The sequence below is a fragment of the Ambystoma mexicanum genome, chromosome 5p (assembly GCF_040938575.1).
Source record: "Ambystoma mexicanum isolate Mex_15411 chromosome 5p, UKY_AmexF1_1, whole genome shotgun sequence".
NCBI lineage: Eukaryota > Metazoa > Chordata > Amphibia > Caudata > Ambystomatidae > Ambystoma > Ambystoma mexicanum.
In genome coordinates, this window is record NC_090930.1 from 1,287,971,721 (window position 1) to 1,287,997,831 (window position 26,111).

A 26,111-nucleotide genomic window follows, 5' to 3' on the forward strand; every position below is an offset into this window, starting at 1 on the left:
AGTACAGGGGGGAGGGGGGACACTAACTCTCAGGCAAACATTCGCCTTTCTCCCCACCACCCCACGCACGGCGATTAATGTCCCCCAAACGCACTCTCTCTGGCCGTCTCGCGTGCGCTCCGGCGCTCTCTTTCGCCCCTCACGCGCTGTCTCGCGCGCGCACGCTCTCCTCGCCTCACGCAGACGCCCAGGTTCCCCCTTGCAGGTCCTCGCAGCCAATGCGGGCGGCCGCCGTCTGCCGGAGGGGGCGTGGCCTGCGAGCCCAGGGGTGGGTGCCAATCAAGGCATCAACTTCAAATTGTATCTGAAAGATCAGCCCGGGACCCGGGGGCAGCACATCAGTTGGAGCTCAATTGTTGATCAGATCACATCTGAGGGATTTGCAAGCGCAGCAGAGCCGGAGTCAGGCGCGCGCGACGTCCCTCCCTCCCTCCCCCCTCGCAGGATTCGCAGCAGAGAGGCCAGGAGGCGAGGGCTGCGGCCACTCCTCGGCGTCCGCTGCTGCCGGCAACAGCATGTCCTTCTCGCAGCTCGGCTACCCGCAGTACCTCAGCGCCGGCCCGGGCGCGCTCTATGCGGCCGGCGAGCGCCAGGGCCTCCTGGCCGAGGCGGCCGCCGCCTCCGGGGCGCGGGCCGGGGGAGCCGGCGAGCTGGGAAGCAGCAGCCCCGCCGCCCTCACCGCCTCTGTGCTGGGCATGTACGCGGCCCACAGCCACTTCGGGGCCAGCCCCAACTACAGCGCCTTCCTGCCCTACACCACGGAGTTGGCGCTCTTCTCGCAGATGGTAAGAATCGCTGGGGACACACGCCGAGGAGGGTGGGGGCATGCCCAAGGGCTCTGAGAGAATGACTCTGAAAAACAGAGAAAAGTTATAGACTGTGGTTCATGGCAGACACGGGCTTAAGGGGAACAGGGAAGTCACAGCGGTTTATAAACAGTTCAGGAGGAAAAAAGGAGTCGGGAAACGACCCTCAGAAAGGCCTTATTTTGACGCCTTGTCCTGATCCGACTCCATCGGACAGGAGTCAGTTACTTATTTATGCTTTTATTGGGGAACGTGTGATGGCTTCGGAGAGATAGATACCAGGGTGTACTACTTAGACAGAGCCTCGCAGCGAGAAAGAGCGGTTCAGGTGAGCTATTCTATACACATATGTACACACCTATAGTATAGCTAAGGAGGGGGATAATATAACACACAGGTGAAAGCATAATGTCGCACAACAATGACTGTATTGGCAATAATGGCAGCGCTCGCTCTGCGTTACACTTTTAGCTCCGAAATTCGGGCCTCGCCATTGGGGGCTGATATGTTAACACAAGGTTGTCAGGGGTGTTAGATTAAAAGGGCCCGTTTTGACTCTCGTTGTGACCGGGCTGTACCGATAACATCCGGCATGGATGACCAGTGTGGGCCCCGAACTGCAACGAGCCCACACCATGCCGGCCCGAGGGGAGACGGTCTCCTCGCCGTCCTCTGCACATGTGTCCGTGCTCCCAGCGGCAGACTCTGACTCTATCCGTTTTCTGTGGTGCCCCAGTGCACTCTTGGCCCCGGGGCCCCTCTTACCGCGAGATCAAGAGCCGTATGTGAGCTTAAGGAGAGGGCCTCTGATGCGTGCAGGGAGGTGCAAGTCCCAACTAACAAAGCGGTTCTGAGCCTGATTATCGAAGCCCTTTTCTTCAATTGGCGAATTCCGTTGAACACGCGTTGGGAATCAGGCGCATGTAATATAGAAATCAGAACTCGTCGCTTCCTGCACATGTCCCACTCTGCCACTCATGCAGTCAGCAGCTGCCACCTGGACACCCTGTGCAGCTGCAGAGATCGGGTCAGGATTGTGCTCGCGCGCACATTGGTGGATCCGAAGAGCTGTGTGCATTTCCCCCTGGCATGAGGGGCATGTGTTTCAGGATTAATCCCTTCTTGCTTTCACTCTGGCTCCGAGTTATTTTACCACAAAACGTTAGTCACTGGGATCTAGTCAGGCATATTTAAGTGCAATGGTTTTGTTTCTTCCGAAAAATGTTTATTTCAGAAAATTCTTTGTTGGCTATGTTTGGGTCTTCGTGAGCTATTTGGTAAATGTTAACGACGCCCCTTTAAATGAGGTGCTCTATTGAAATTACGAAGCGCAATTGGAGCTGTCGGGCTGTTTTAACCTTTGAATTAATTATATATTTCCCTCGATCCGGCGTAATATTACTATAAGATTCGATCACGAAATGTCCCTGACGCTCACTTGCAATGGAGATTACTTTAATATACACTTTCCCTACAGCATGTGCGCGGACAAGACAAATGTTACATTTTCAAACGGATACATTTTCTCAGGCAGAAAAGTGTTTACATTTTGTGCTTTGGAAAGGGCATGGGAGGGTCATTAATATATGCCCATGGTGTAGAGGACTGGTGGGGCAACGCGGCAGCTGACTGCGCGGGCCTGCATGTTTTTTAACGCTGCTATATAAAGCCCCGCTGGTTGGGAGCTTGTTGGTAAACTGTGCACGCGATAGAGAGATGCATAGCCATCGCCCCTCACAGAGGTGATGGAGCAGACATGCGTGTCGTCTTTTGTGACAGGCTGAGAGGCCCATGGCAAGTGCCAGAATTAGTTTGAGGGCCCCCCTCATGGTTATGCGGACGGGAGGGGGTGAATCGGACGCAGGAGTGAATGGCAAGCGTTAAATAAAACAGTCTGCGGTAATGATGAGGCCTAATGGGGTTCTTAGGGAGATACAAATGTAATTTACCAAAACAGCTGATGGCATAATGTCGCTGGTTGGCCACCGATGGTAACAAGAATATTGATTAGAGATAAATCACCCCTCCCCCAATACAAGGGAACATAGTTTTTCTTTAAATAAATCAAACATACCGCCCATTGTAATTTGCCCTTCTCGGGTAGAACAAACACGATTTGAAAGAGTGTCTATGTCTTTTTGTTTATTTGTGGAAACTTTGCGAGTTCTGGAGTCGTCAGTGTGCGCCCAGGCTGTGGGCGCACATATGAGTCACTGTACATGCATACACTGAACAGAGCTACCCAAGACTCTGGCTGGCAGGGGTGAGGGTGGTGTTGACGCGGAGCTATGTACATTATGCGCCCGGCAATAAGCGCGGGGGGGGGGGCTTTTTATCGGTGCCATTGTCCAGAGTCCAGCTCTGCTGCTTGTGGGCAGTTTTACGTATTCCCAGAGGCCGGCTTGCATCTGTCAGAGGCGCAGCTTGGTGCAAAGTGTTCTGAAGCGCACACCCCCCCGCCCGGGTCACGGTAATTCCCGCGACCCATTGAGCGCCGGGCCCCCTTGTTATCTGTAGCTAGGGAGTGCGCGATGAGCGCGGAAATATGCCCCGGCCTCGGCAAATCCCTGCCGCTTTCCCTTTAATGCCGAGCGCCGCTGGGAACTGCCTTCTGCCTTTGAACAACACGCGGAATGGGCTGGGGCGGCTTTCTAAGTGAGAGATTATAGGGGTGCGTGCGGCTGGCGTTTCAGCTATAGCAGAAACATGTGCTGTGAAATAATGAAAGTAGCTGTAATTGTGTGCTGGAATATTCCTTCCTTGGTCTCACTCTCTCCCCACTTTCTGTGTTTTTCAGAGTTCCCAGTATGAGTTGAAGGACAGCCCTGGAGTGCACCCTGCGGCCTTCGCGGCCCACGCTGCCCCCGGCTACTACCCCTACGGGCAGTTCCAGTACGGAGACGCGGGCAGGCCCAAGAACGCCACCCGGGAGAGCACCAGCACCCTGAAGGCCTGGCTCAACGAGCACCGCAAGAACCCCTACCCCACCAAGGGCGAGAAGATCATGCTGGCCATCATCACCAAGATGACCCTGACCCAGGTCTCCACCTGGTTCGCCAACGCCCGCCGCAGGCTCAAGAAGGAGAACAAGGTCACCTGGGGGGCACGCAGCAAGGAGGACGACCACCTCTTTGGCAGCGACAACGAGGGCGACCCGGACAAGAACGAGGACGACGAGGAGATCGACCTGGAAAGTATCGACATCGATAAGATCGACGACAATGACGGCGAGCAGAGCAACGAGGAGGAGGAGGAGAAAGTGGAGCACCTCCGACCGGGCCGCGATCTCTCCTTCTCGGGGACCGAGGAGCTGAAAACAAAGGACCCGCTGTCCCCGGGCAAGGAGCCCCCAGACAGTCACAGCACCCACATTGTGAGCCCCGGGGGTCAGAACATTGTGCAGGGGGCTTCTCACAGCAAGCCCAAGATCTGGTCCCTGGCCGAGACGGCCACCAGTCCCGACCACACGCTCAAGTCCTCATCCCCTTTGTCGCAGGCCAGCCACACGCCCCCCCAAATCCAGCACCCCGCCTTCCTCTCCAGCCACGGACTCTACACCTGCCAGATTGGCAAGTTTCACAACTGGACAAATGGCGCTTTCCTGGCCCAGAGCTCGCTTTTGAACGTGAGGTCGTTGTTGGGAGTCAATCACCACCACGGCGGTCCCCACACCCACCACCACCTGCAGAGCCAGCAGCACCCGCCCTCGTCGGTGTTAACGGCGACGCTGGGAGCTCAGAGCACCGAGAAGACGATAGAGCGGAGCAGCCCGAAACACACAGGTAAGGCGCCATGGCCAGCCTGCCCGGCCCTCTCCACAGGGGCACTCGACAGTAGCAACTGTGTTCTCCATTACTTTAGGGGAAGGGAACAGACGCCCCCCAGCACCAAGCGTGACGAAACCAAAGCACCATTGTGCACGACATGCATTAGCCTAAGGCATATGTGTAGGTGTGGGGTGGCAATGACACGTTTTGCAATATGTGCATTTATAAAAGCCGTCGGTCACCCACGATTCTAATTAAGCGCATGCATTTATCCCGTCTGGTGGGTGTTTGTTTAGATGTTTTTTGGCGTAAAGTTCCAGGTGTGCCACGTGATGTCTTTCCACCCCCCTCCCCAAACCCCACTAAAGCTAACTACGTTTTAAGTCATTAGAATAGGGAATGGTCAGAGAGAGTCCCGTTTGCAATATCCCCCTCGCCCCCCATGAGTGTTGCCAGTGTCTGGGCTCTGTTTCATTGTCTAACGTGCTCCATCCTCTCTCCCTGTCCTTCAGAAAGAGAAAATGTCCCAAGGAACGACTCGCAACCTCCGCAATTACAGTCGCCGTTTCAGCCCGTACGAGACAAGTAAGTATTCTGCCGATAACCTCTATTCCGAGCAGACCTGCTCATGTGACGCTTTCCCGTCTTGCTGTACTCACTGAAAATGTTCTCTGGGTGCCGGCAAAGCAACCCCTTTGGCCTAAGCATAGAGACTATCTAGATTGCCTAACGGGGTCTCTTTTCCTACTGACAATTTGCTGCAAACAATAGCACTTTCCAGCCGAGCTTGAGTTTTGTGGTTGTTGCCTTTCACTTGTACGGGGCCGGTTTTTGTTAAAGACACGTACTATTAAATGCGTATTTCCCGTGTTGCTTTTGTGTACGATTCTTATGTCTTCCCTTTCGTTTCTTTGCAGCTCTCTGACGCAGCAAGAGGGGACCACGCGCATTTTAGCGGCACTTCCTTCCGCCTGATTTATCAAACTCTTGAACTTTCTCAAAGACTTTGGACACAAACGGGGACAAACAATGGAGGACACCGCGAGCACTTTTTTTTCTCCCGAGTCTCCGCTTTTTCTGCAATACGGTGGTGCAAGAAATCCTTAAAAGAGATGCGTCGGGGCGCTGTGCGGGAAGCCCCGTCTGCGGCCCCCGGGCTGGCCTCCTCCGCCATCTTGGATTGTTTGTTTGGTAAATGTTTCCCGCGTGTTTGTGTTTTATTCTGTATATAGTTATTTCAAATTGTAAATAGCGCGTCAACAAAACATGTCTAAATCATATATTTTTGTCTAATAAACAAAATGAAATTACGATTTATCCCTACGTTTGTTTTACCGAGATTGTAAAAGTAAATTTGAAAGAGTTTAATATATGCAGTCTCTTCAACTAGTGAACATTTGAGATGATCCAAAGTCAGCAGGTGCGGCGGATCCCGTTCTGTGCGACAGTGCAAATAAGATGAAACCCCCCAGTCCCCCTCCAAATCAAATCAGTGAGACAAAACAATGGGCCTGATTTACAAAGCGTTGTTCAAGGTTGTTGTGGAGCTCGAACGGAATCACGCGACTACAGACATTTGCATTTCAGTTTTTATTGCCGTGAGCACGATTTTATAAACGCTTCTCGTGTGCATTTCTATTAATCACAACTCAAAAGCTTTTAAAACACAATTAACATGTATTTTAAGTGAATGGATTTCACGGGGAAAAAACGATTTTCTTTATTTAAAAAAAGGCAGTGTTGGGAGTCGGAATTCGGTTTATTTGTCCTCTTCTCCCGAAATACAAAGAGCTGTCAGAGGCAGGCCTTTCCATATGCTGGCAACAGTTTGCCTCAGATCCCGTTTAAACATTAATCTCCCGGAGACAATTCGTAAAAATGTTGCGGGGTTTCAGGGTCTCCTCCCTTTTTTTTCATTCCTAAATGAGAACATGGGCCGGGCATTGAGGTGCTAATGGGGCGGCAGATGGTTGTTGATGGTGGAAACGGGGAGAAGCAGCTGGGGAGGTCATTAAGAAATAATACGGGCGACGCCCCATCCATACAGGCCCGGCACTTGTCGGACACCAGGAGCCATTTTGAGAATCAAATATTAATATAATCCACATCACAGGTCAGCAGACCATTGATCTGCTGCGGCTAACGAGGGCGGCCGCACGTCTGTTTGTCCATGTCTGGAAAATAAATATTGGTGTATAAATAAACGCACCTGCTAAGCGGCAACCTTCGGCGTTTAGGCAGCGCGTAAAGGGCACGAGCGGCTCTTTACACGGGTTTAGTGAAGGAGGGCGCTTGTCAGCTGGTTGGCAAGTGGCAACCGTCGGTGTGGCGCCACAGTAAAGTGAAGCCGCGCGCACAGGCGGCAAGGAAGCCGCAAAAGGCAGAGATTCGGCATAAAGCCAACCGTGTGCGAATGGGGACAGTACATCACACAGCTCCTTGCCCTCTTTCCTGCCGCTATCTCTGGCCCCTCTATTCGCTCTCATTATTCCCATCACACCCCACTCCTCCTTTCTTTCATGGTTTCCTATCCCCAAATGACCCGACGTCTCTTGCGATTTAGCGTTTATTTAAAAACAAAGCAAGGCGCTTCGAAAAGAAAAAGGAAAAAAACAACGTGAGGATGCCCCTCTCTCAGCACCTGGCGCATTGCTATTTATTCGTTGCGGAAGGCAATCACTGCACGGGGGTTTTAAACTCCCGTTTTAACTCCCGATATAACTTTGAATGCATTTGACACCTCTCTGTATCTGCACACGTGCGTTTCATTCGATTGAGGCGAATTGGGCACGAGACAATCCTTTTTAGCAAGTGTCGCAGCGCCCCCTTAAGGACTGAAATGGCATCGTCGCGTCTCTCTCGCCAAGTACGTTTATTAATCCCGGATTATTTAAACTGCGTGGGGAAAAAAAGTGCAGTCTCCCGAGCTCCAAGCAGGGCTGGACTGGGAACCACAAGACGCCCTGGAAATAATTTTCAAAGTGCCCACATATTACACATGTTCGACAATCCAAACACCTTTCCTATGGGGAAATTTAGAAATACCAGACAAAAGAGGCCCCTAGCGGGAAATCACCAGAGTTCCCTATAGGCCAGTGCACCCCTGGCTCCAAGACCTTTTCGTGCACCCTCCAAAAGCGAGCTGTGGTGTCTTTACATCGATTGCCTGGTTTGCAATGTCCCGGTTTCATTGCCTAATTGGACGGAAGGTGGTCGGTGCCCATGACGCATGTTTTATTTCAGTCGGCTCCTGTTTGTTAGTGTTCGTTCCCTGGCACTCTGGTAACTTTTCTCGGGCACGTTTGTGTTTCGAATATTTAAAACGCCTCAAAGGGGATCCTTTTCTCTCGCGAACGTGCCCCGTGCTGGAATGCTGCTTGAGGAAAGGAGCATTTTAATAAGAAAGCTCATTATAGCCGTGAGTGTTCAGCAAGTGAATGGTGCTAATTAAGATTGACCTAATTGAAGGAACAGGGGCGTTACATTTGCCCCTTTGTCTTTAAAAACGAGTAAATAGACTGACACAGTTGTGAATTGCAAATGTGAGAATGTTGTGTGTGCTATACGCCGGCCTCATTAGCGATGCAATCTGGCAAGAATGCCATTGAATGGTATCTGCATTGCCGCATCTATCCACTGCAGGGGTGGTTTACAGAGTGCTACCTCTCCTCCCCTTTTCTCAACCCCTCCCTGCCAGCCCCCATGTATTTGTTAGTCTGTCAACCAATCCAATCTGAGAGAGATAGCTCAGTGGCTCTACTCGCCGGTTGCTGAGATGCGTGTGCTCCCGGATTCGGGTTCGAACACTTGTCTGTATCGACTCAGCCTTTCATGCTTCCTCGCCGGTCGATGCACCGCATACCTTGTGGTAAAGTGACAGCCACGCCAGTTATTTTCGATGGTACACAGCGAAAAAACCCACAGCGGCACGCACAGGAAGACATGTTCTAATATTGCATAAATGCCTCCTTGCTGTGTCTTTTATTCTCGTTCTATCCCTCTTTTGTCATTCCCCTCGCTGACGCTTGTATCTTTGCGTCACACTCAATCTGCACGGACGTCACTTGCACAAAGTGACACACGTACATAAACAGCACACCCGCCACTCACACATTACGTGTAATTTCAATGTTGCTTCGCTGATCTGAAATGGAGGACCCAGCGACCAGAGCGAACGCTTGACAAGGCACTTCGGGCCCGATTTACAGGGTGTTTTTTTCCTCTTTTTCTAGGACTTCACCAGTATAAAACGCTTTTGTAAATCTGATTCTGTGTCTTACTTGTTGCTGCTAGTAACTTTGAAACGCGGTTGTCAATGTCAGGGACTCTATGGACTGATAGGTTAGGTTGTTACCCCACACAAAGGCCCGGGGGATGGGGAGTCACTGGCACAATGGTGGCACAACTTCCAGAAAGATAATGGGCGCCTCACACACCTGTTGTGCGGAGTTAGCGGTTTGTGCGTCGGTATAATAAAAACGCTGGCCTGCCCGTTGCCTACGACTGCCAATACACTCCCCAGTCCCAAGAGGAGCGAGAAAGGCAGGGACCTGTCGACTAAAATGACGCACTTTTTAATAGGCCTCAAAAAATGATTGATCGGCAGTTCGAAACTAACTGCGCCTGTGGCGAGGCTGTGGAATTTAGAGGATAACAAAAAACATCGGCTAACACCGTGCAACAGAGAGGATTAACCATCTCCGCGGGTGGCACGCCTCCTCCACATTAACAATTGTAATGTGTTAATAGATAAACATTTGCAGGGCGGGTGCGAACTCTGTGCTGCAAATGGCCCTGAAGGAGCTGGGGTGTTCGCACCTTAGCCGAGCCGACCCTCACATCTGCCTTCATTCAGTGCCCCTGGGGCGTTCGCTTTAACCAGTGTCGCAGTTTGTGTTTTTGAGAACAATTTCGTTACTCGTATGTGTGTGTTGAGAACATGCGATTTGAGGCATGTCGCTAGTAAATCCCTGCACCCAAAAGAACAGCCATCAACGCATGTCAATCCAGACATGTTTTTAGTAGTGCTAGAGGTTGGGGTCACTCAAATTTCCAAATGGCTCCAGTGTTGCTTGACATGAGAATTGAGGGTCGGGATCACAATGTTAAGAAGTGCAGCAGCTGGGAGTGAGTCACATGGTTCGCCGCAGGGGTATTTTACAAGGGGCCCCCTGACTTTTTGGAATGGTTCACTAGTGATTATTGCCATTTCACTTTTGTTTAAAAGACCTAGGCTAAAAGTGCAATGTTGTGCTTCTGGGGAGAGCCAACATCCCATCTGTTCATGAACTTTTGAATGATTGAAAGAACGGACAAGTCCTTGTGGCATAGACCGAGGGCCTGATTAACAACGCATTTTTGGAGGGGAAAAAAACGCTTTTTGTAAATCAGGACCAATATTTGTTTCTCAGACTCCTGATTTCAGCTTAAAAGGGCACGGATGCATACGTATTTACTCAGATGTGTCCAGAATTATGCCATTTGATTCGGTGCAGACCCCACCTGTGTTTCCTGTCTCCACAGCTGATAACATCTGTAGAGATTACCTAATAATGGCCCAATTCACCGTTAGACGTTATCGCCCATTAACAGCCATGCATTTAACAGCATTCTACCTGCATGGCCACTAAGGCCTTGTCAGTTTCTACAAGTCGTGTTAGATTGCTAGAAAATATAGGAACACGCCAATAGGCCGCATGTCATAGAGAGATACTCAGAAAGTCCCGATAATGTCTTTGCATTCTGGGACTTTTAGTGCCCGATTTATAGTGGACAATGCAACCGTGTAAGTCCCGAATAGCATTGGGTGTGTAATACTGGCGTGCGTGCTCGGTGCTGTTCGGCAAGTGTGGGCGTGATGGGTGAGGCCACGCCCATTCCATCGATCAATTATTCAGCCGTGAATGTAGCTCCTCCGCAATATTGGCATTTCATATTCATGTGATGTGTGCTGTGGGCGCCGGGGCCGCCGCGCGAGCTTGAATCATGCGCCATGAAGTTCCAGTCGCCATGCGCGAGATGCTTGCGCCCGCCGAGCATGCTGGGAGGAGGGGCGGGAGAAGCTCTCTGCAGCCGGGCACAAGCGTTCATATGCTAAACGAGCCCTTGTTTAAATAACTGATGGCCAATTATGGGCAGTAACAGCCCCTTCATTAGTTCAATCAGAATAATTGCCTTGAGAGACAAAGGGGGACTGACTAGGGTTGGGGCAGGTGGGCCCCGCGGGTCAGACTGTTCCTTGAACATGACTCTGCTGCCACAAGCCCCTCTCGCCCCCACTCCTAATGTGGGCACTCTGCATGGGGCCTGTAGGACTTGTACCTGAGGGCTAGGACACTCATTTATTTCCCTTTCACCCCTCTTTTTATGCAGACAAAATTAATTTAGTTAAGAGCCGGCAATTCAAGGGACTTAATGAGCAATAAACACATTTAGGGTAGACGGCCCCATAATTATGCTGTCACTTTCGGTACGTGCTGCCTGAGGGGGGAGACAGATTAGAATAAGCAAACGCACGGGGCATGCATGTGTGTGTGTGGTGTGCATGTGGTATGGGAGCTGTGGGGCAGACGAGGAGGATTTCTACGAAGAGGCGTCATTATTTCTTAGCGAGGCGGGTGAAATGCTTCTATACTGACTTACAAACGTGTTTTTTCAATGCGACTTTCTCATTGAAAAACGCGTTTCTAAATCGGGCCTTACAGCGCTAAGAAAATGTGAAAATATTGCAGTGGAACCGATTAAAAAGGGCGGATATGGCAGGGCAGCTATTTTTGCAATCACAAGATGTTGGCTTTTGCTGCTATTGTGAACATCCCACTAGATTTCAATTTTTTGTCGGAGAATAACGGCACCTACTGAATCAATAAAGCAGTAGAATGTGCTCAATGCTTTTTCCAGCTAAACACACCTGGCAATTGGACCCAGTAAAAAAGAAAAAAAAGACTCCTGCGGCTGGCCAGATGTGATTCCCACAAGCGCCGGAAGTTCCCAGAAGGAATGGCCGGTCTGAATACTCTGTTTGAGTAGCGTCGTGTGCATTCTCCTTGCCATGGCAATTCCAGCGTGTACACCTGAGAGACATCCACATGGCTCATCACTAATGCTGTTACAGGCTGCGAGGAGGCAGGGCGCGCGTGATAATATCAATGTACGGATTTCAGATCATCCCATGACTAATACAGAATTGCTCCTTTCAAGGACCTTTCAAATGGCCATGTGCACAGGCTTTAGAATTAGCAAAAGCCGCGAGAGTTCCCTCTTGGTGGCGAGACTAAGAGTTGGGCAACCTTTGTGACATGCGCCAGGGGGTTATTTGGCTTTTTCTATCGGGATACAGTGGCTATACAGTCAATATAATTTAAACAAACACCGGGATGGCGATTGGTTTTCCTTGGCCATGGAATACCCTGTTGGCATTTAGACTCTCATTATGTTCGGTTTGGGTGTGCATTACCCAATACACGAGAATAGTGTGGCCAGGAACCGCACCCGACGGCAGGAGATTGAATTGGAACTTTGGAGGGGGATTCATCCCGTGATATATTGGCTCTTCAGATTGGAACACTAGATTTGGAACATCGTTTTAAAATTAGCCCTGATTTGAAAAGGACACTGGTGTGTCGAAACACGTGTTATCCTAAAAGGGCGTCATTTGTAAATTTATGTTAGTGAACCAAACTACATAAATCCAGACTAGTTCACCTACACAAGTGTGGCGCAGTTTTTCAAGTGTTTGGCGTCTTACCTCATTACGCAATACTATTTTGTTTTATGTAGAGCCGTTTTAGTTCATTGGTATTAGTAGCATAAGGCATATCACCATAACAACATTAACATTCCATTTATTTACGCCAAGATCACTAACATAAGTGCACCAGATATTGCTCTAAAATTCTTGAAAATGTCACGTAAAAACTCTGCCATTTAGAGGACATTATACATTTATCAAAATTTAAATTCTTTCTTTTGTGCTTACTTTCTATATCTCTTTCTTGTATTCTTCTCTTTCACTGTTGTCCTCCATTTTGTTGCAACAGATCAGCCCGATTTTGTAAGCTAAAGTTGGATGGGATTCCACTGCAAAATGGCTCTGCATTATAGCTTTTTACACTTACTTTAGAGGGAGGGCAGTGGCAGCTCCCAAATCTGTGGGCTGAGCACGGGGGCGGCATGCCGAGGTGAAGAGTGAACACGTATATTTTTGGATGCCGTGCAGGCCACATTTTTAATTTTACAGCAAATATAAATGCACTCCCAAAAATGTGACATTTCTCCAATACATAGTCATTAATAATCAATATATAGTTTTCAACACTTCCTACTGGCAAGTCGTCCAGGCGGACTATGGCTTTCCACCCCGCTGGGGCATTGCATGGTGGTGAGGCCCTGTCTCCTCCCCACCATGCCCTTATTGGGAGGCATTACCAGGAGGCCGACCCCTTTCTTACCAGGCCCACCGGCCCCCAGTCCTGTCGCCTCTCTCCCGCCAGAAGCCTCCAGTTGCTGTGCCCCACTCCAGCTCTGGAGTCCCCCAGAAAGGTATCTCAGTGTCCCCATGGTCTTCCCCCACTTGTACCCCTCTCCCCTCCTCCTATTAAGAAATATGGGTAGGATGGGGAAACAAAATCCATGGCGGTCGAGGGCTCAGTCGGGTGGTGCAGGTGTGGCAGTGACAATCCATGGCAGATTGAGGCAGAGATCTGTGCTCTCGCCGTCCCCCATGCGTTCTTTTAAAGCCCCAGATTGGTGCCACCGCACCTGGCTCACCATGCACAGCACCCGCAAAATCGTTCCAAGGCCCCCAATGGGGGGCCGATTCCAAAAGGCATCCGCCTGCCACTTACACCCTGGCCGCGCCTGCCCAACCCGGCAACCCTGTAATGGCAGGTTGTTGCTTTTGTGGTCTGAGTGGGGGGGCATGTTCAGGTGAAGATTGAACACACGTGGTATGTATCTTTTTGGATGCCATACCAGCCACATTTTTCATTTCACAGCAAACATAAAAGTACTCCTAAAAATGTGACATTCCTCCAATACACAGTCATTAATAATCAATCCATAGTTTTCAACACTTATACTGGCAAGTACTCCAGGCGGACCACAAATCTCTGCCCCACCAGTGGTGAGGCCCTGTCCCCTCCCTACCATGCCCATGTCATGTAAGACAGCAACCCCAGTTGTTTTCTCACTCCGTTCCATCCTTCTTATGAACAGGTGTCACGCGACTCATACCACTGGCTTTGCCATCTTCCTTCTTCACAAATGACACAAAAGAACAGCACGTTAGTCATCTCACGGTATTTCACCACATTTTTTTAAAATATTTTCCAAAATCTGTGACCCTTCCCCCCATGCCCCCTCTTTGTCATTCTAACACAAGAGGTGTGATCTGTTGCAGCCCTTGTATGCGTGGGATTACCACTGCCCCATTGCCTCGATCTGTCCTTTTACGTACCCATTTAGGCTGTCCCAATTCTAAAAGAGTGTGGGGTGAATCCCACCGCCCAAGCCCTGCTTTTCAAAAGCTTTTTCAAAAATCTTCCTGAACTGGTACCTGGACAGTCAAGACCCATCCCTGTGTAAGAATAGCGGGCCCACCTGTTCCCCCCTGTACCCCAAATATGCCTGCAGCCTCCTCACTGGGCAGATGTCTGTCAAGGTATGTAGTGTCATTGTCACCCTGGCCCCTTTTCCCTCTTGGTCCATTTTTGACTTCCTCAACCCTATGTGAGCCAGGACCCACGCCCCTCGAATGACGGGTGGTCCCCGGACAACCATCTCAAAAAGTTGGTTGTAGAGCCTCCCACTACCTCTCCAATCCTGAAGGCACAAAAAATGCTGGCCTAAAAACTGCCCTGAATATTGCAATGTCCGGCCACCTCTGCAGATCCCTCACAGTACCTCTACTATTGCTGGTAATTTGTCTGGGTCTGGGGACCTCCTACAACCCCCCCCCTCCGGTACCACTGCCCACTTCCAGATAAGACCTTTTTTATGGCAAAATTGGCAGATGACAGGGCCTACCTTGTAATCCAGCAAAAAATCCAATGGCTGCAATCTTTGTTCTGGCCACCCACACTGGTACTCCCTCTGTGTTCAGTTGTCCCAGGAATTTCATCATTGCACTTCTATTTTATATATGTCACAGACCCTGTCCCTGAAAAAATTCCCTGTATTCCTCAAATTCTCTTTTGTATGTCTCTTTTGTCTTCTTTTATACCAAAACCTCTATCAAAGATGCTAACTCTGGGCACCAAGTTCCCAAAGTATCTCGGGGAAGGATGGCGTTGCTAGGTCCACCAATGGTAACCATCGCTGGAACGCCTGTCATTTAAAATGGGAAAAAGCATCAGCCACATTGTTAATGACAGATGCTACATGTTTTGCCTGAAAGCGCATATGGCCCCTCAGACTCAGCAACACCAATCTCTTCAGCAGCCTCAGCACCAATGGGCAGGCCGCCCTCTGACAGTTGACTGAACAGACTACCAATATGTGGTCTGACCAAAATCTACTATATTTAGAAACATCTCCAAAAATGGTATGTTCTTGCACAATCCTTCACTCTTCTAGCTGCCTGGCCACCACTGTCCACACCATTTGCTGCCTTGGATGGCTCCAAATCCCACACTCCCAGCTGCATCCGTGAACACGCCCAACTGGTCATTGTTCACAATTTCCTTTGGCCAGATCTGTACTCTGTTAATACCCCTTGAAATCTGTCCCAAAACACCACGGCCTGCTTCTGCTCTTTTGACAACCTGTTGAGGTGCTGTGTTTTTGTCAGACCTGACATAGCCCCTTCGATGAACCGTGAAGGGGCACCCCATGGGAATAATTCTGTGTGCAAATTTCAGCTGTCCCACCAAACTCTGAAATTGCCCCAAATTCACCATCTTAGCCCTCAGGCAGGCAGATTCTGCCTCATTGAAGTCCTGCACCTTGTCCACCGGAGTCAGCATTTGCCCGCCTCAAAGTCAATCTCAATGCCCAGAAAGCAAAAAGGAGGTGGTGGGACCCTTCGTCTTCTCTACCGCCAGTGGCACCCCCCATTTTTTCTGCCACCTCCTGAAAAGTATTCGGTGCCCTTGCACATTCACCTGTGCCCCTTTTGTCCCATAAACCGGAAATCATCCAGGTGTAATGTAGGACCTGCACCCACTTATATTCCTTCTTTGTCAACCATTCGAGAAATGTGCTGAATGTCTCAAAGTAAGCACATGAGATAGAGTACCCCGTAGGCAAGCATTTGTCATCATAGAATTTTCCCTCTACCTGAAACCCCAACAAATGATAGTCCTCCGCATGCACGAGAAGTAGCCAGAATTCAAAATCCATGCCTGCTTTTGCTAGCAGCACCCCTCTCCCCATCCACCACAGCTGTGTTAATGCAGAGTCAAAGGAGGCATACCTTACTGAGCACAAGCCATCATTAATTGCATCATTTATTAAAACCCCCTTTGGAAATTATAGGTTATCGATCAACTTATATTTTCCTGTTCCCTTCTTGGGAACAATGCCCAGTGTGGAGCAAGCCAGCCCTCTCCGGGGAGATGAGGAAAAGGGACCCACAAATCTCCCCAATATGGTCTCTTTGGCCACTTTGTCCATCAGTATTGATGGTTGTGAGCGGGCTGACATCTAGTTCTCGGGCACTGGGGAGGGGGAGGCATATACCCCTCCCCTGGTATCCAGAAGCCCTGTGAAAATCCCTTGATCATCAGTCTTGCATCCCTTCCTGATGGGTACCCATTTGCCCATGCCCTTAACTATCCCCTCATATGGCAAGTGTTAGCCCGCCAATGCAACCCTAAGCACCCTGCTTCTATTTGTGCTCCTTGCTGCATTTGATACATTTTGCTTCACTGTGCTCCGACATCCCGCAGAATGAGGAGACATGCTTACATTTACAGACCTGTCTTGCACAAGAGAATATGTTGTATGCTCAACATGCCCCTTTTTGTCACTATCTCCCTGCTGTTCCGAAAGGTCTGAGCCGGCGTCTCTGGCGTGAACCCTTTGATGCTGGATGGGCGTGTTGGCATGCAACAACACCATAAATCCACTGCACTACAACCCCAGTCCAACATAGCATTACCTGCTTTTGCACTGTAAACTTTTCATCATATACCAACCAAGACCCAAATATACAATCCTGATACATTGTCAAAACCAAATGATTGTACAACCACAGCTTTTGATGTAGCTCAGGATATTTTTCCAGCAATATGGCTACAAATATTGAAAAAACAGATACCCAGTTGGCTAGTGATTTTTCCATAAAAAATGTTTTCTCTTTCCTCCTCACTCTTTTCTTCTTCTACCCTTCTATAATCCAATAGCAAAAATATGTCAATATTCCAGAGGCACATGCCAGGCAAGAACACCCTTTGCTGCTCCCTGTATTGGTGCAGAGGCCTGCCCTACTTGCCCCCCCCCCAAGCTTGGCCCCAGTGATTGTTGACATTGTCTCAGGTACCTTCTCTCACCCATCATTATGTATCACACTCTCCACCATCAGTGTATTTTTTCCTCTTTTTGGCTCACTTGTTCCCCCTGCACAGCCTATGGTGATAGCCACCCTTCCTGCCATCCCCAGTGGAGCTGAGTTTGACACCACAGTGGCCTGCTCCCCCTGTTGGGGCTCTCCCTCTGGTGATGGGATGCCCCAACAGAAGCCCATCCCCTGCCCTTTGTTCATCCCCCACGAGCCTACCTGTCCTGGTCCCCATGCCCCTATTTGCATTGCCCCAGAATTAATGTGTTTACTATCTTCAGCTGCGAGTGGGGCATTGGCTGCCTGTGCCCCCTGTTTACGCTGCCCCAGCATTCTTTGAGCTCCCAGCCTCATTCCCATTACCCGCTGCCTGCATGGGGAGAGGTGCCTCACTCACCACCCTTGGTGCGAGGGCTGTGGCCATCATACCCCCGCCCTGCCTCTTTTTTGCCAGGAGAAAAGCAGCCCCGGGGACCACCTTTTTTCTCCTTGGCCTCGAGGGAGCATGCTCCACTGTGTGCCCCGCCCCCACCTGTGTCAACACAGTTTGTTCTGGCTTACCGTTACCAGGAAGGGAGCCTAATACTGCTCCCAAATCATTGCCCTGTAATAGAGCTATGATGACCGCCAATGTTGTTGTGTCCTTCCTCACTCCTCTGAACAGCACACACTTTTTTGTCAAAATCGAAAATAGCCCTTTCTGCTGATGTGTTCTTACACGGTAAACTCCCCTCTTCAAGCCTTTTTTTAATCCCCACAACAACCCACCCAAATTCACAGAACTTTTCTCCTTGTCTCTTGCATATAACTGAACAAAATCCACCACACTTGACCATCATTGCAAGACCCTGCGATCGAGGCTGCCTCACCCTACTCCCCCTGGCATGCCTTTTATCCACAATCTAGTTACTCCCGGGCTCACATCCTGGTGAGAAAGCAAGCCAATGTGTGTCCCCAGTGCACATGCGCACTAATCATTTTCATTCTGACATGCAAGAGAAAATCCCCGGCCTACACTAGGCAGTATTTTCTGTGCCTGTGTCTTTCTGCCTGCATGCGGTATATCGATTGCCCCTTGAAAATCCCACATCATTCAAGAATGCGACAATCCTCTCATGCACAGTAGCTAAATGCCACCCAATATGCTGCACATTAACTGGTCAAATATTTTCTAAAAGTTGCAGTATCCAAAATTACTTCTATGTAAAGCACTGTACATCCAATGCCGATTTCATGCAACAAAATGTGCCTACAACTGAAAAATATGCTGCCTGATTCAACCCGATGCGGGCAAAAGCAAAATAAATGAGCACGCACAATAGACGTGCCACCGGATCACACTGGTGCACACTGTGTCCTGCCTGAACTAATGCAACTGTAATTTAGCTAGTTCCCTCTCCCCCATGGCCGACCTTGCCCACATGCCTAGGTCCTATTCCCCAAACGCTCCGTGCCCTCCTCACTCCCCCCACCCAGCCCCATCTACATCACTGCCTGCTTTTCACAGGTGCAAAGGCAGGAGATCCAACTTGTTCACTCCCAAATATTCCCCCTCTTCGCCCGGGGTGCCACAAGGCAGCAATGGCAGCAGGTTGCAGGCAGGATGAAAACAAAATCCAAGGCTGTCGAAGGCTCAGGCGGGTGGGGCAGGATGAGGCAGATATCTGTGCTCTCCTCGTCCCCCAAGGGCATTATTAAAACCCCAGATTGGCACCAATGACCCGGCCCCTGCCATGCACTGAACCTTATGAAACCACCCATGCTGCCCCCAGCTGGGGTGCCAGTTCCAAAACGCATCCTCCTGCCACTTCCCTCCTGACCGGCCCCGCACGCCCAACCCTTTGTCTCGGGAGTATAGCTCAGGGGCAACGTGATCGCCTAGGAAGCAAGACGACATGGAGCACCACAGGTTCGATCCCTGGGTCTGCGCTTAGAAACCTCTGGGTATTAGGCGCCTTATAAATAACCTATGAAATCATGTCATATCATAACCCAGCAACCACGCAACAGAGGGTTTTTGCCATTGTTTAATTGTCCGAGTGTCCCTCCCACCCCTAGAGCTTGAATTAGTTTCTATTAGCTCCTTCTGCTAACTTGCGCCACAACCTTGATAGTTCCTCAGTAATTAATCCACCTCAAAATCTTGGACGGTGTAGGAGACAGCCCCTTACTTTTACTGCCGATGACTAAAACATTGGTCAAAACAGTGTGAAACTCATGTTATGAGATCAAATTGGCCATGAGGAAATTGAGGACAGGAACTACTTATTAGGATTTAAAAGTGCCACGGCCAGTCCTTCTATTTCTTGTACTCTGCTACTGGAAACCAAACTTAAATGCAGTTTCATATTTATCAAAATGAGAAAAAAAAAACAGCAATGTAATGCATTTAAGGACAGATAGTAAATGAGAGAGAAACACTGCCAGAAGCCTTCCACTTCGACGTTTTAACGAGGTGTGAGAATTACAGCGCCCAATATTTCCTGTTTTTCCCGTTACGTTTTCATGGCACTAGCCATTTGAAAAATATAGTACATTTGTTTAAAAAACAAAACCAGCATACACCTTGCCTTGCGCTGCAATACCCCCAGTGTTTTTCCAATAGAGTTCATGTCGCAGCACTTCGTTTATGTACTAAAGTTTAAGCTGCTTTAGCTGATCATTGTGTTTCCCAAAACAGATGAAAACATGGGAGGTCAACACACATGCAGATATGATTATTAAAAAATATATATATATACTCGTTACTTGGCACAACATAAGCACACACTATGTGTTCAACTTCTAAGGCTTGCCACTCATTTCGTTAAAACGACCTACTGAGGATTTCTAAACATGCTGCACCTTCACACTCCTTTACAGATCCGCCAGAGCGCCTGGGGACCAATTCCGTTGGTGATGGTGCGCTATATAAGTACTTAACATAACATAACATTTAACTGAACATCAGTTTACCCAGCATCCCTCAGCATCATCTGCTTACCGTAGGAAGGTTTCAGCAGGAACCAACGTAAACAAAGGGGAGGTGGGGGCAGAGGCTGCAGCCACAAGAGTTGACTGCTTCCGGGTTTATGCTCCCGCCGTCTTCTGCACAGCTAGAGCTAAGCAACTTTAACAGGCCGTGTGAAAACAGAGTGAGGTGCTAGGTCACCGTGGATTGTTTAACAAATTATGTACTTAACTTACAATGTGCCTCATTACGACCCTGCCGGTAAGTTACCGCCTGGGTCGTACCTTTACCACCATGGCGTAAACTACGTTTACACCATGGTGGTTGGCGGACTTACCGCCCCATTCCGAGGTTGGCGGGGCGGTAAGTCCCCAATCCCCATTTACCCTTCCCCATTCCCATTTTTGCCCCATAGGGCATAATGGGAGTGGGGAAGGCGTTAATTACGCCACCGTAAATTACGGTGGCGTAATTAACAACAAGGTCCCTTAGCGCCATGGATTTTAACACCTGCTAAAAGCAGGTGTTAAATCCTCCATGGCGCTAAGGGACCTCGGAATCAGGCGGTAAGGGTCGGCGCTGTTTACGCCGCCGTAAACCCCTTACCGCCTGGGTCCTAATGACGCCCTATGCAAGCGACACAGGGTCCACTGGGAGGGTCACACTAACAATGGGCGATGCAAGTGTGTGTGACCTGTCTGGTCAACTAGTCGAAGGAAAGCTGCATTGGCTCCAGGGGGTAATCGAGTCTTCCTTTGTTTACTTCCGGGTTTGCACCCTATTTTATGAAATATGAAGATTAAAAAATGTAGAATGAGTGTTGCAAGTATTACGTTGACCAAGCACTCCAGGCTTTTGCCCAAATAAGAAAGCTGTAAATTGGTCTACCCTACCTTTTTGACAGCAAAAACCACATATCATGTGCATATTCTACAGGTACTGCTTCATGTGCATAGCTGCAATTAAATTTCCCCCCTGAAACAAGTTGGAAGCAGAATTGCATGTATGCACATTTTCACTTTGACCTATCAACTCACATCCATGCTATTAATATACTGTAATATGCTTTAGTAATTATACTGTAGTCTGACATTGTATTTGCATGACAATCCTTAAAAACTCGTCATTCAAATAACACACTACAGGGTTTCACCGCCTTGTAAACAGCTGACTCACCCGCCAAGCCTCCTGCACCCCCATTCGTTTCAATGGTTCTCTCACCCACCAATAATCAAATCGGGTGTTTTCACCCGCCTTTGCAACACAAATGGTTGAGAGCTATGACAATAGCACAGCACCCTAAAGACCTGACCAAGCCCAAGCACCTCGGACCTACACCAAAAAACAGACCTCCCACTCATAGAGACACTTTCCAGATGAAAGCGTCTCTGCTTACTCTCATCAAGCCGGTACAGTACAAACTCTACACTTCAGTTTCAGAGTCTGCATGAACCGGGAGTAGCCGAAACGTGGATTGTACCACTGCATTCATCATCAACGCTACTGGCCCAAACCGCTGCGCACATCCTAAAGCCTGATCAAATGATGTTTACTTCACAGCACATAACTATTCCTCGTTGGCGTCATTCATTGATGTCCCTTTTTGGAAGGCTAGGTTGTGAATTTGTCCAAACTGCTTCATCTCCTTCCTCGGGACCACCCCAGAGGACAGCAGGTAAAACTCTGCAAAGGAGCAACTACCTCATGATTCCTGAAGGTGGAACCCTTATCCCTGGAGATCACCGGGACTGGCATCCGTGCCGCTGGAATACGAAAGCCAAATTTGAAACCCTCAAACAAAATCAAACCATCATCTACTCTGGGATACATATTCAGGCAGTGTAACATTGCAGTAACACTCATGGGTGTGAGAAGTCCACTCCCTCACACCCCCTTTGGGGCTAATTTGCCAGCTTTCTCCTTCACCCACTTGGACCATTGGAAATCAGGATATTTCCTGAGCCCACAAAAGAAAAACACACATGTTTGAATTTGCATGCTGACCTGGATCAGGACTTTTTTTTGAAGGCTCAACAGGCTTCTTTTTTTCCACCCCTTTAAGGACTGCCCCTATCTAAAAGCAACCTGCCCAGGAACTGCCTTCCCCAATCATTGTACATGCGCCCAGCTTTCGCCCCTCTAAACTTTTCATCATAAGATATACAAGCGCTATTCAAACAATCACAATCAGTGGAGAGAATGAAGTGCTGCTTTGTGACATGTTTTCAACATTAGAGGGGTGTAAATAAAGAAACCCAGGGTGTAATTCACAATTGTTCTCTCAACCCTGCTTCATCGTCCACTCTCCCAGAACAACCTCATTTGAATCATTCACATGCCAGTTCCCTCTGTCACACAAGGAATCCATCACCTTCCACCTCATCTACAGGCCACCCCACAGGAGTAACTCTTTCATTGCTGACATCTCTAACTTACACTCCTCTGCAAAATTAGCACACTCAAAACACACTTTTTGCACTGACCAATTCCATGGACCTTAAGCCAATGATGCTTTACCCCACACACAACAAAGGAAACACTATAGAATAGTCTTCACATCATCCCCCCACATCATCTGTGCAGATACTTTCCCACTTGACTGCTCTGCCCCCTGCTGCACCCCATTATCAGTCACCCATTCTACTACGACCTACAAAACTCGGGCTAAATGCCCCCTCACTCAAAACCACTCTTTCAAAGCCTTCCCGTTCAATGAATTAGAGACAAAAAATGCAGGCTTCCCTTCCACAGGGAATGCCTTTGGCATCCTGGAATTATTCAACAACCCTACTATGAAACTGGTAGACACTCATGCCTCCCCAAAAACCAAACGAGCCTAGACCAAACCATCCGACCCTTGGTACACCCCCGAGCCAGCCTCCAACAAATGCTTAATCAAAGCCCTAGAGAAACGGTGGTGCAAAAACAATAACTTCGGAAGACCTCACCAACTTCAAATATCTCTGCACAAACCGCACGATTCTGATTACAAAGGCCAAAGCTGGATACTTCTCCACCACCATTTCAGCAGCTCTAACAGGAGCAAAGCCCTCTTTGAAGAAGTATAGCATTGTACGAAACACTCACCCTGTCAAACTAGAAATTATATCGTGCCTCCTATTGCTATGAATATATGTATATTGGCCTACGCCAAGCTGCTAACAAGCTGCTTATAAACTACATGTGAATAAACTCGCATTGCAAAGTCCTGACCTTAGAAACCATGTAAACTGTCATTTTGTGTCAAGCCGCCATTTTAGGTTTTCTTGCTCTATAAAGTCACCATGTGAGCTAAAATGGTAGCCTATGTTATTCAGAACAGAACTCGATTGTCATGACCACTGTACAGCTAATGTATAACTTGCCTGCAGGCCACTTGTTAGGGTCATGAGCTGAGACCTCGTCCTTCTGCTGACCTGTGTGCAATGGATTACCTGTATCACCGAAACTGATCTATAATTGAATGAGAACACCTGCTTAACTATATTGTAATGTTAGGCCTAGAGCATACATTATTACCATTTCTTCTTGTTAATGTATAAACCTAAGATGAACTAAATTTGACCTGGCAAGGGATCCTAGAGCAGTAACTTATTTATGGAATGGTTAACCCAAAGGAGGGCTGAACAGCAGGCTTGAAATGTATAAAGGCCTGACTGTTTCAATGAATATTTGCACTCACTGAGCACACCGAACCACGCCAGAGTTCGCTGTGTTGTAGTGAGGGTCGATAGCTATCTGAATTTTGTTCTGTTCTTTTGTAACTGGATTCAGTATAAAATAAAGTACTTTGTATGTTCCTTTGTAACCTGTGTTTGGTGTGTTTCCTTTTTGGTTACCCTGCCTCATATTATTTCCTTGTTTTCACAGTTGGCGCCCGGAATAGGGACCCTCAAGATTGATGCCGATTATTGAAGGTTGACGCACGCTATCGAACCGGGATCGGACGGTGTGACCTAACGGGCCCGACTGAACGAGACGCGACGCCTCAACAGCGCTGCACGATCCGTTCCCTGGACGATAGCCGTGTGGTCTGAGACGGCATCTTGACGAGGGTCAATTTTTTGAGGCGGGCAGATTTGCCGAAATCACCATACACAAGGTAAAATTCGTTAGGTAAGTCCTTTGTAAACCGATAGGGCTCCTTAGGTTTGGTCAGGTGAGTCGTTACCCGACTCTTAATTTACCCTGACAATTTGATTTTGGCGCATTGTATCTGCAGACACAATTATTGACCAGGTAACACCGAGTATTTGAGAAATGCCTGGGAAATTGTCTAGCTGCTTTAGGGCATTATTCCGCATCGATAGACAATCTTTGGAATTTAGCCGTCCGGCACCACAGGAGGGGTCACCGGCATGTACTATGTACTGTAAGCATGGCATTGGAAGTGTAGTATTTAATAAAATTTGGCACAGACAAACCAGACATGCCTCCGAACTTCAGTGGCCAGTCAATGGTAGTTTTGAGATCCCTCTGTTAGGCGGAAACCTGTGCCGTTCCCTCTGGGACCACTGCAAAAGATTTCGGACTACAGGCGTTTGGCGGTGAACCCACTTGGTAGCAGTCTGCACCACACAGATTCAATTGGTAGCTGTGGCTGAGCAGTCAGACTTCCCTCAAGAAGAGTTGAGCAGTATGTGGAGTATACAAGATAGGACAATTCTTCCCAGTAAGACAAGCAAACACGCAACGAGGCTTAGTGTAAAGATATTAAGGCATTTATTTATAACGAAACATCTATGGAAAACACTATGCAAATTTACGGCAAACAAATCAAACACAATTACTCTACGAAGAAGAAACAATCAATCTCCCTAGTAATATTTCGACAAGTCTAGGTTCTACCGGTACCACTTATTTTCAGACAGAGGTGTATACCTCAACCTAGATGACACTCTAATATTTGTTTAGGACGGGAGAGAAAAAGATAGGCAGGTTAAGAAATCAACACAGTTCAATCCTACGCGGATAAAATGCAAGGCAGGAAGGCAAGAATCACAATAGATTGTAAAGTTCAGAGGCCAGGCCCACTCGGAGAGAGGCAATGCGCGATGTCCCAAAAAGTCTCTAGTGGAGATGCATTCAAGTCTTTGTAGCAAATTGTTATCGGCAGATTGAACCAGTTCAGAACAATGAACGAGAAAAGCTTTGAGGCGACCCAACGGAACGGAGAGGATTAAGACACCTCACTCGAACCGATCGAAAGGGAAGCCAGGCGGACACGGTACCTTGTTGTGGAGGGCAGCTCCGGCAGGGGCAGTTGTTCCTAGTGGTGGATGCACGTCGGGTCTTTGCCAAGAGTAGAGATGATCTCGTCGTTGAAGAAAAGTGAAGTCCGGTGCACCACCAGGGAAGAGACCAGCCGCAGAGTGCTCCGTCACAAGGCACCACCTTTTGGTCACGGTACAGGGGTAGTGGCTATCCGGTTGCCGAGGTGCTCTGCACGGGCAATTCGACCACTGCGTCCTGAGGCGAATAAAAAGCAAAGGGGACTGGTTGTTCCCACCAGCCAGGGGAAGAGACTCTCCGGCAGGGAGATCTCCTCTGTCGTCGGGAAGTGGTGAGTCGGTTCCGCAGGGCTCCACCGGAGGTGTCGTCGTGCAGGTCGGCTCAGCGTTACCCTCGTCGGATTCTTAGGTCCTGTGGCGACTTCTGAAGATCCAGTCCCAAAAGCCCTGCTTTTATGCAGAAAACCCCCATTCATTCAGCCTAGCTGTCAATCAACACATGCTAAGTGGTGAGCGGGAAGGCTCACCACTTGGGCCAATCACTCCAGAGTGCGACCAGAGTTGGCAAGGCAACTCGGTCCAGTGTGCCTAAACCCCCTCCCACACCCCTGTGGTAACCCAGACAGAATGGCACCACTTTGGAGGGTCTCTGTACAGAGCCCGCCAAAAGTGGAACAAAGGGCTCGACCTTTGGTTTAGGAGTCACAGGGACAAACACAGACGCCATTTTAAAATCCGAGTTCTGGCAGAAAATACCATCCGATAAACCTATTTAAGATAAGTAGACCGGTGGTACGTTAGAGATTAACGAGGAAAAGTATCAATCTCCAACAATGGGGCGAATCCCATAGGGTTATG

The 26,111-nt window shown here is 48.9% G+C and overlaps 1 protein-coding gene across 1 annotated transcript; it reads left to right on the plus strand.

The window, feature by feature from the left end:
- The first annotated feature begins 318 nt into the window (after positions 1–318).
- Positions 319–5,883, plus strand: IRX1 (iroquois homeobox 1). The gene is made up of 4 exons (XM_069613709.1): positions 319–785; positions 3,604–4,588; positions 5,086–5,158; positions 5,491–5,883. The coding sequence occupies exons 1-4, from the start codon at positions 516–518 to the stop codon at positions 5,546–5,548; spliced, it is 1,386 nt and encodes a 461-aa protein (XP_069469810.1). The 5' UTR covers positions 319–515; the 3' UTR covers positions 5,549–5,883.
- The last annotated feature ends 20,228 nt before the right edge of the window (positions 5,884–26,111 follow it).

What these genes read in the sequence shown, in the direction of transcription:
- IRX1 (XM_069613709.1), top strand. Translation starts at nt 516, where the DNA reads ATGTCCTTCTCGCAGCTCGGCTACCCGCAGTACCTCAGCGCCGGCCCG. An exon ending in GAGCAGCCCGAAACACACAG is followed by an intron (nt 4,589 to 5,085) that starts GTAAGGCGCCAT and finishes CCTGTCCTTCAG; the next exon opens with AAAGAGAAAATGTCCCAAGG. An exon ending in TTTCAGCCCGTACGAGACAA is followed by an intron (nt 5,159 to 5,490) that starts GTAAGTATTCTG and finishes GTTTCTTTGCAG; the next exon opens with CTCTCTGACGCAGCAAGAGG.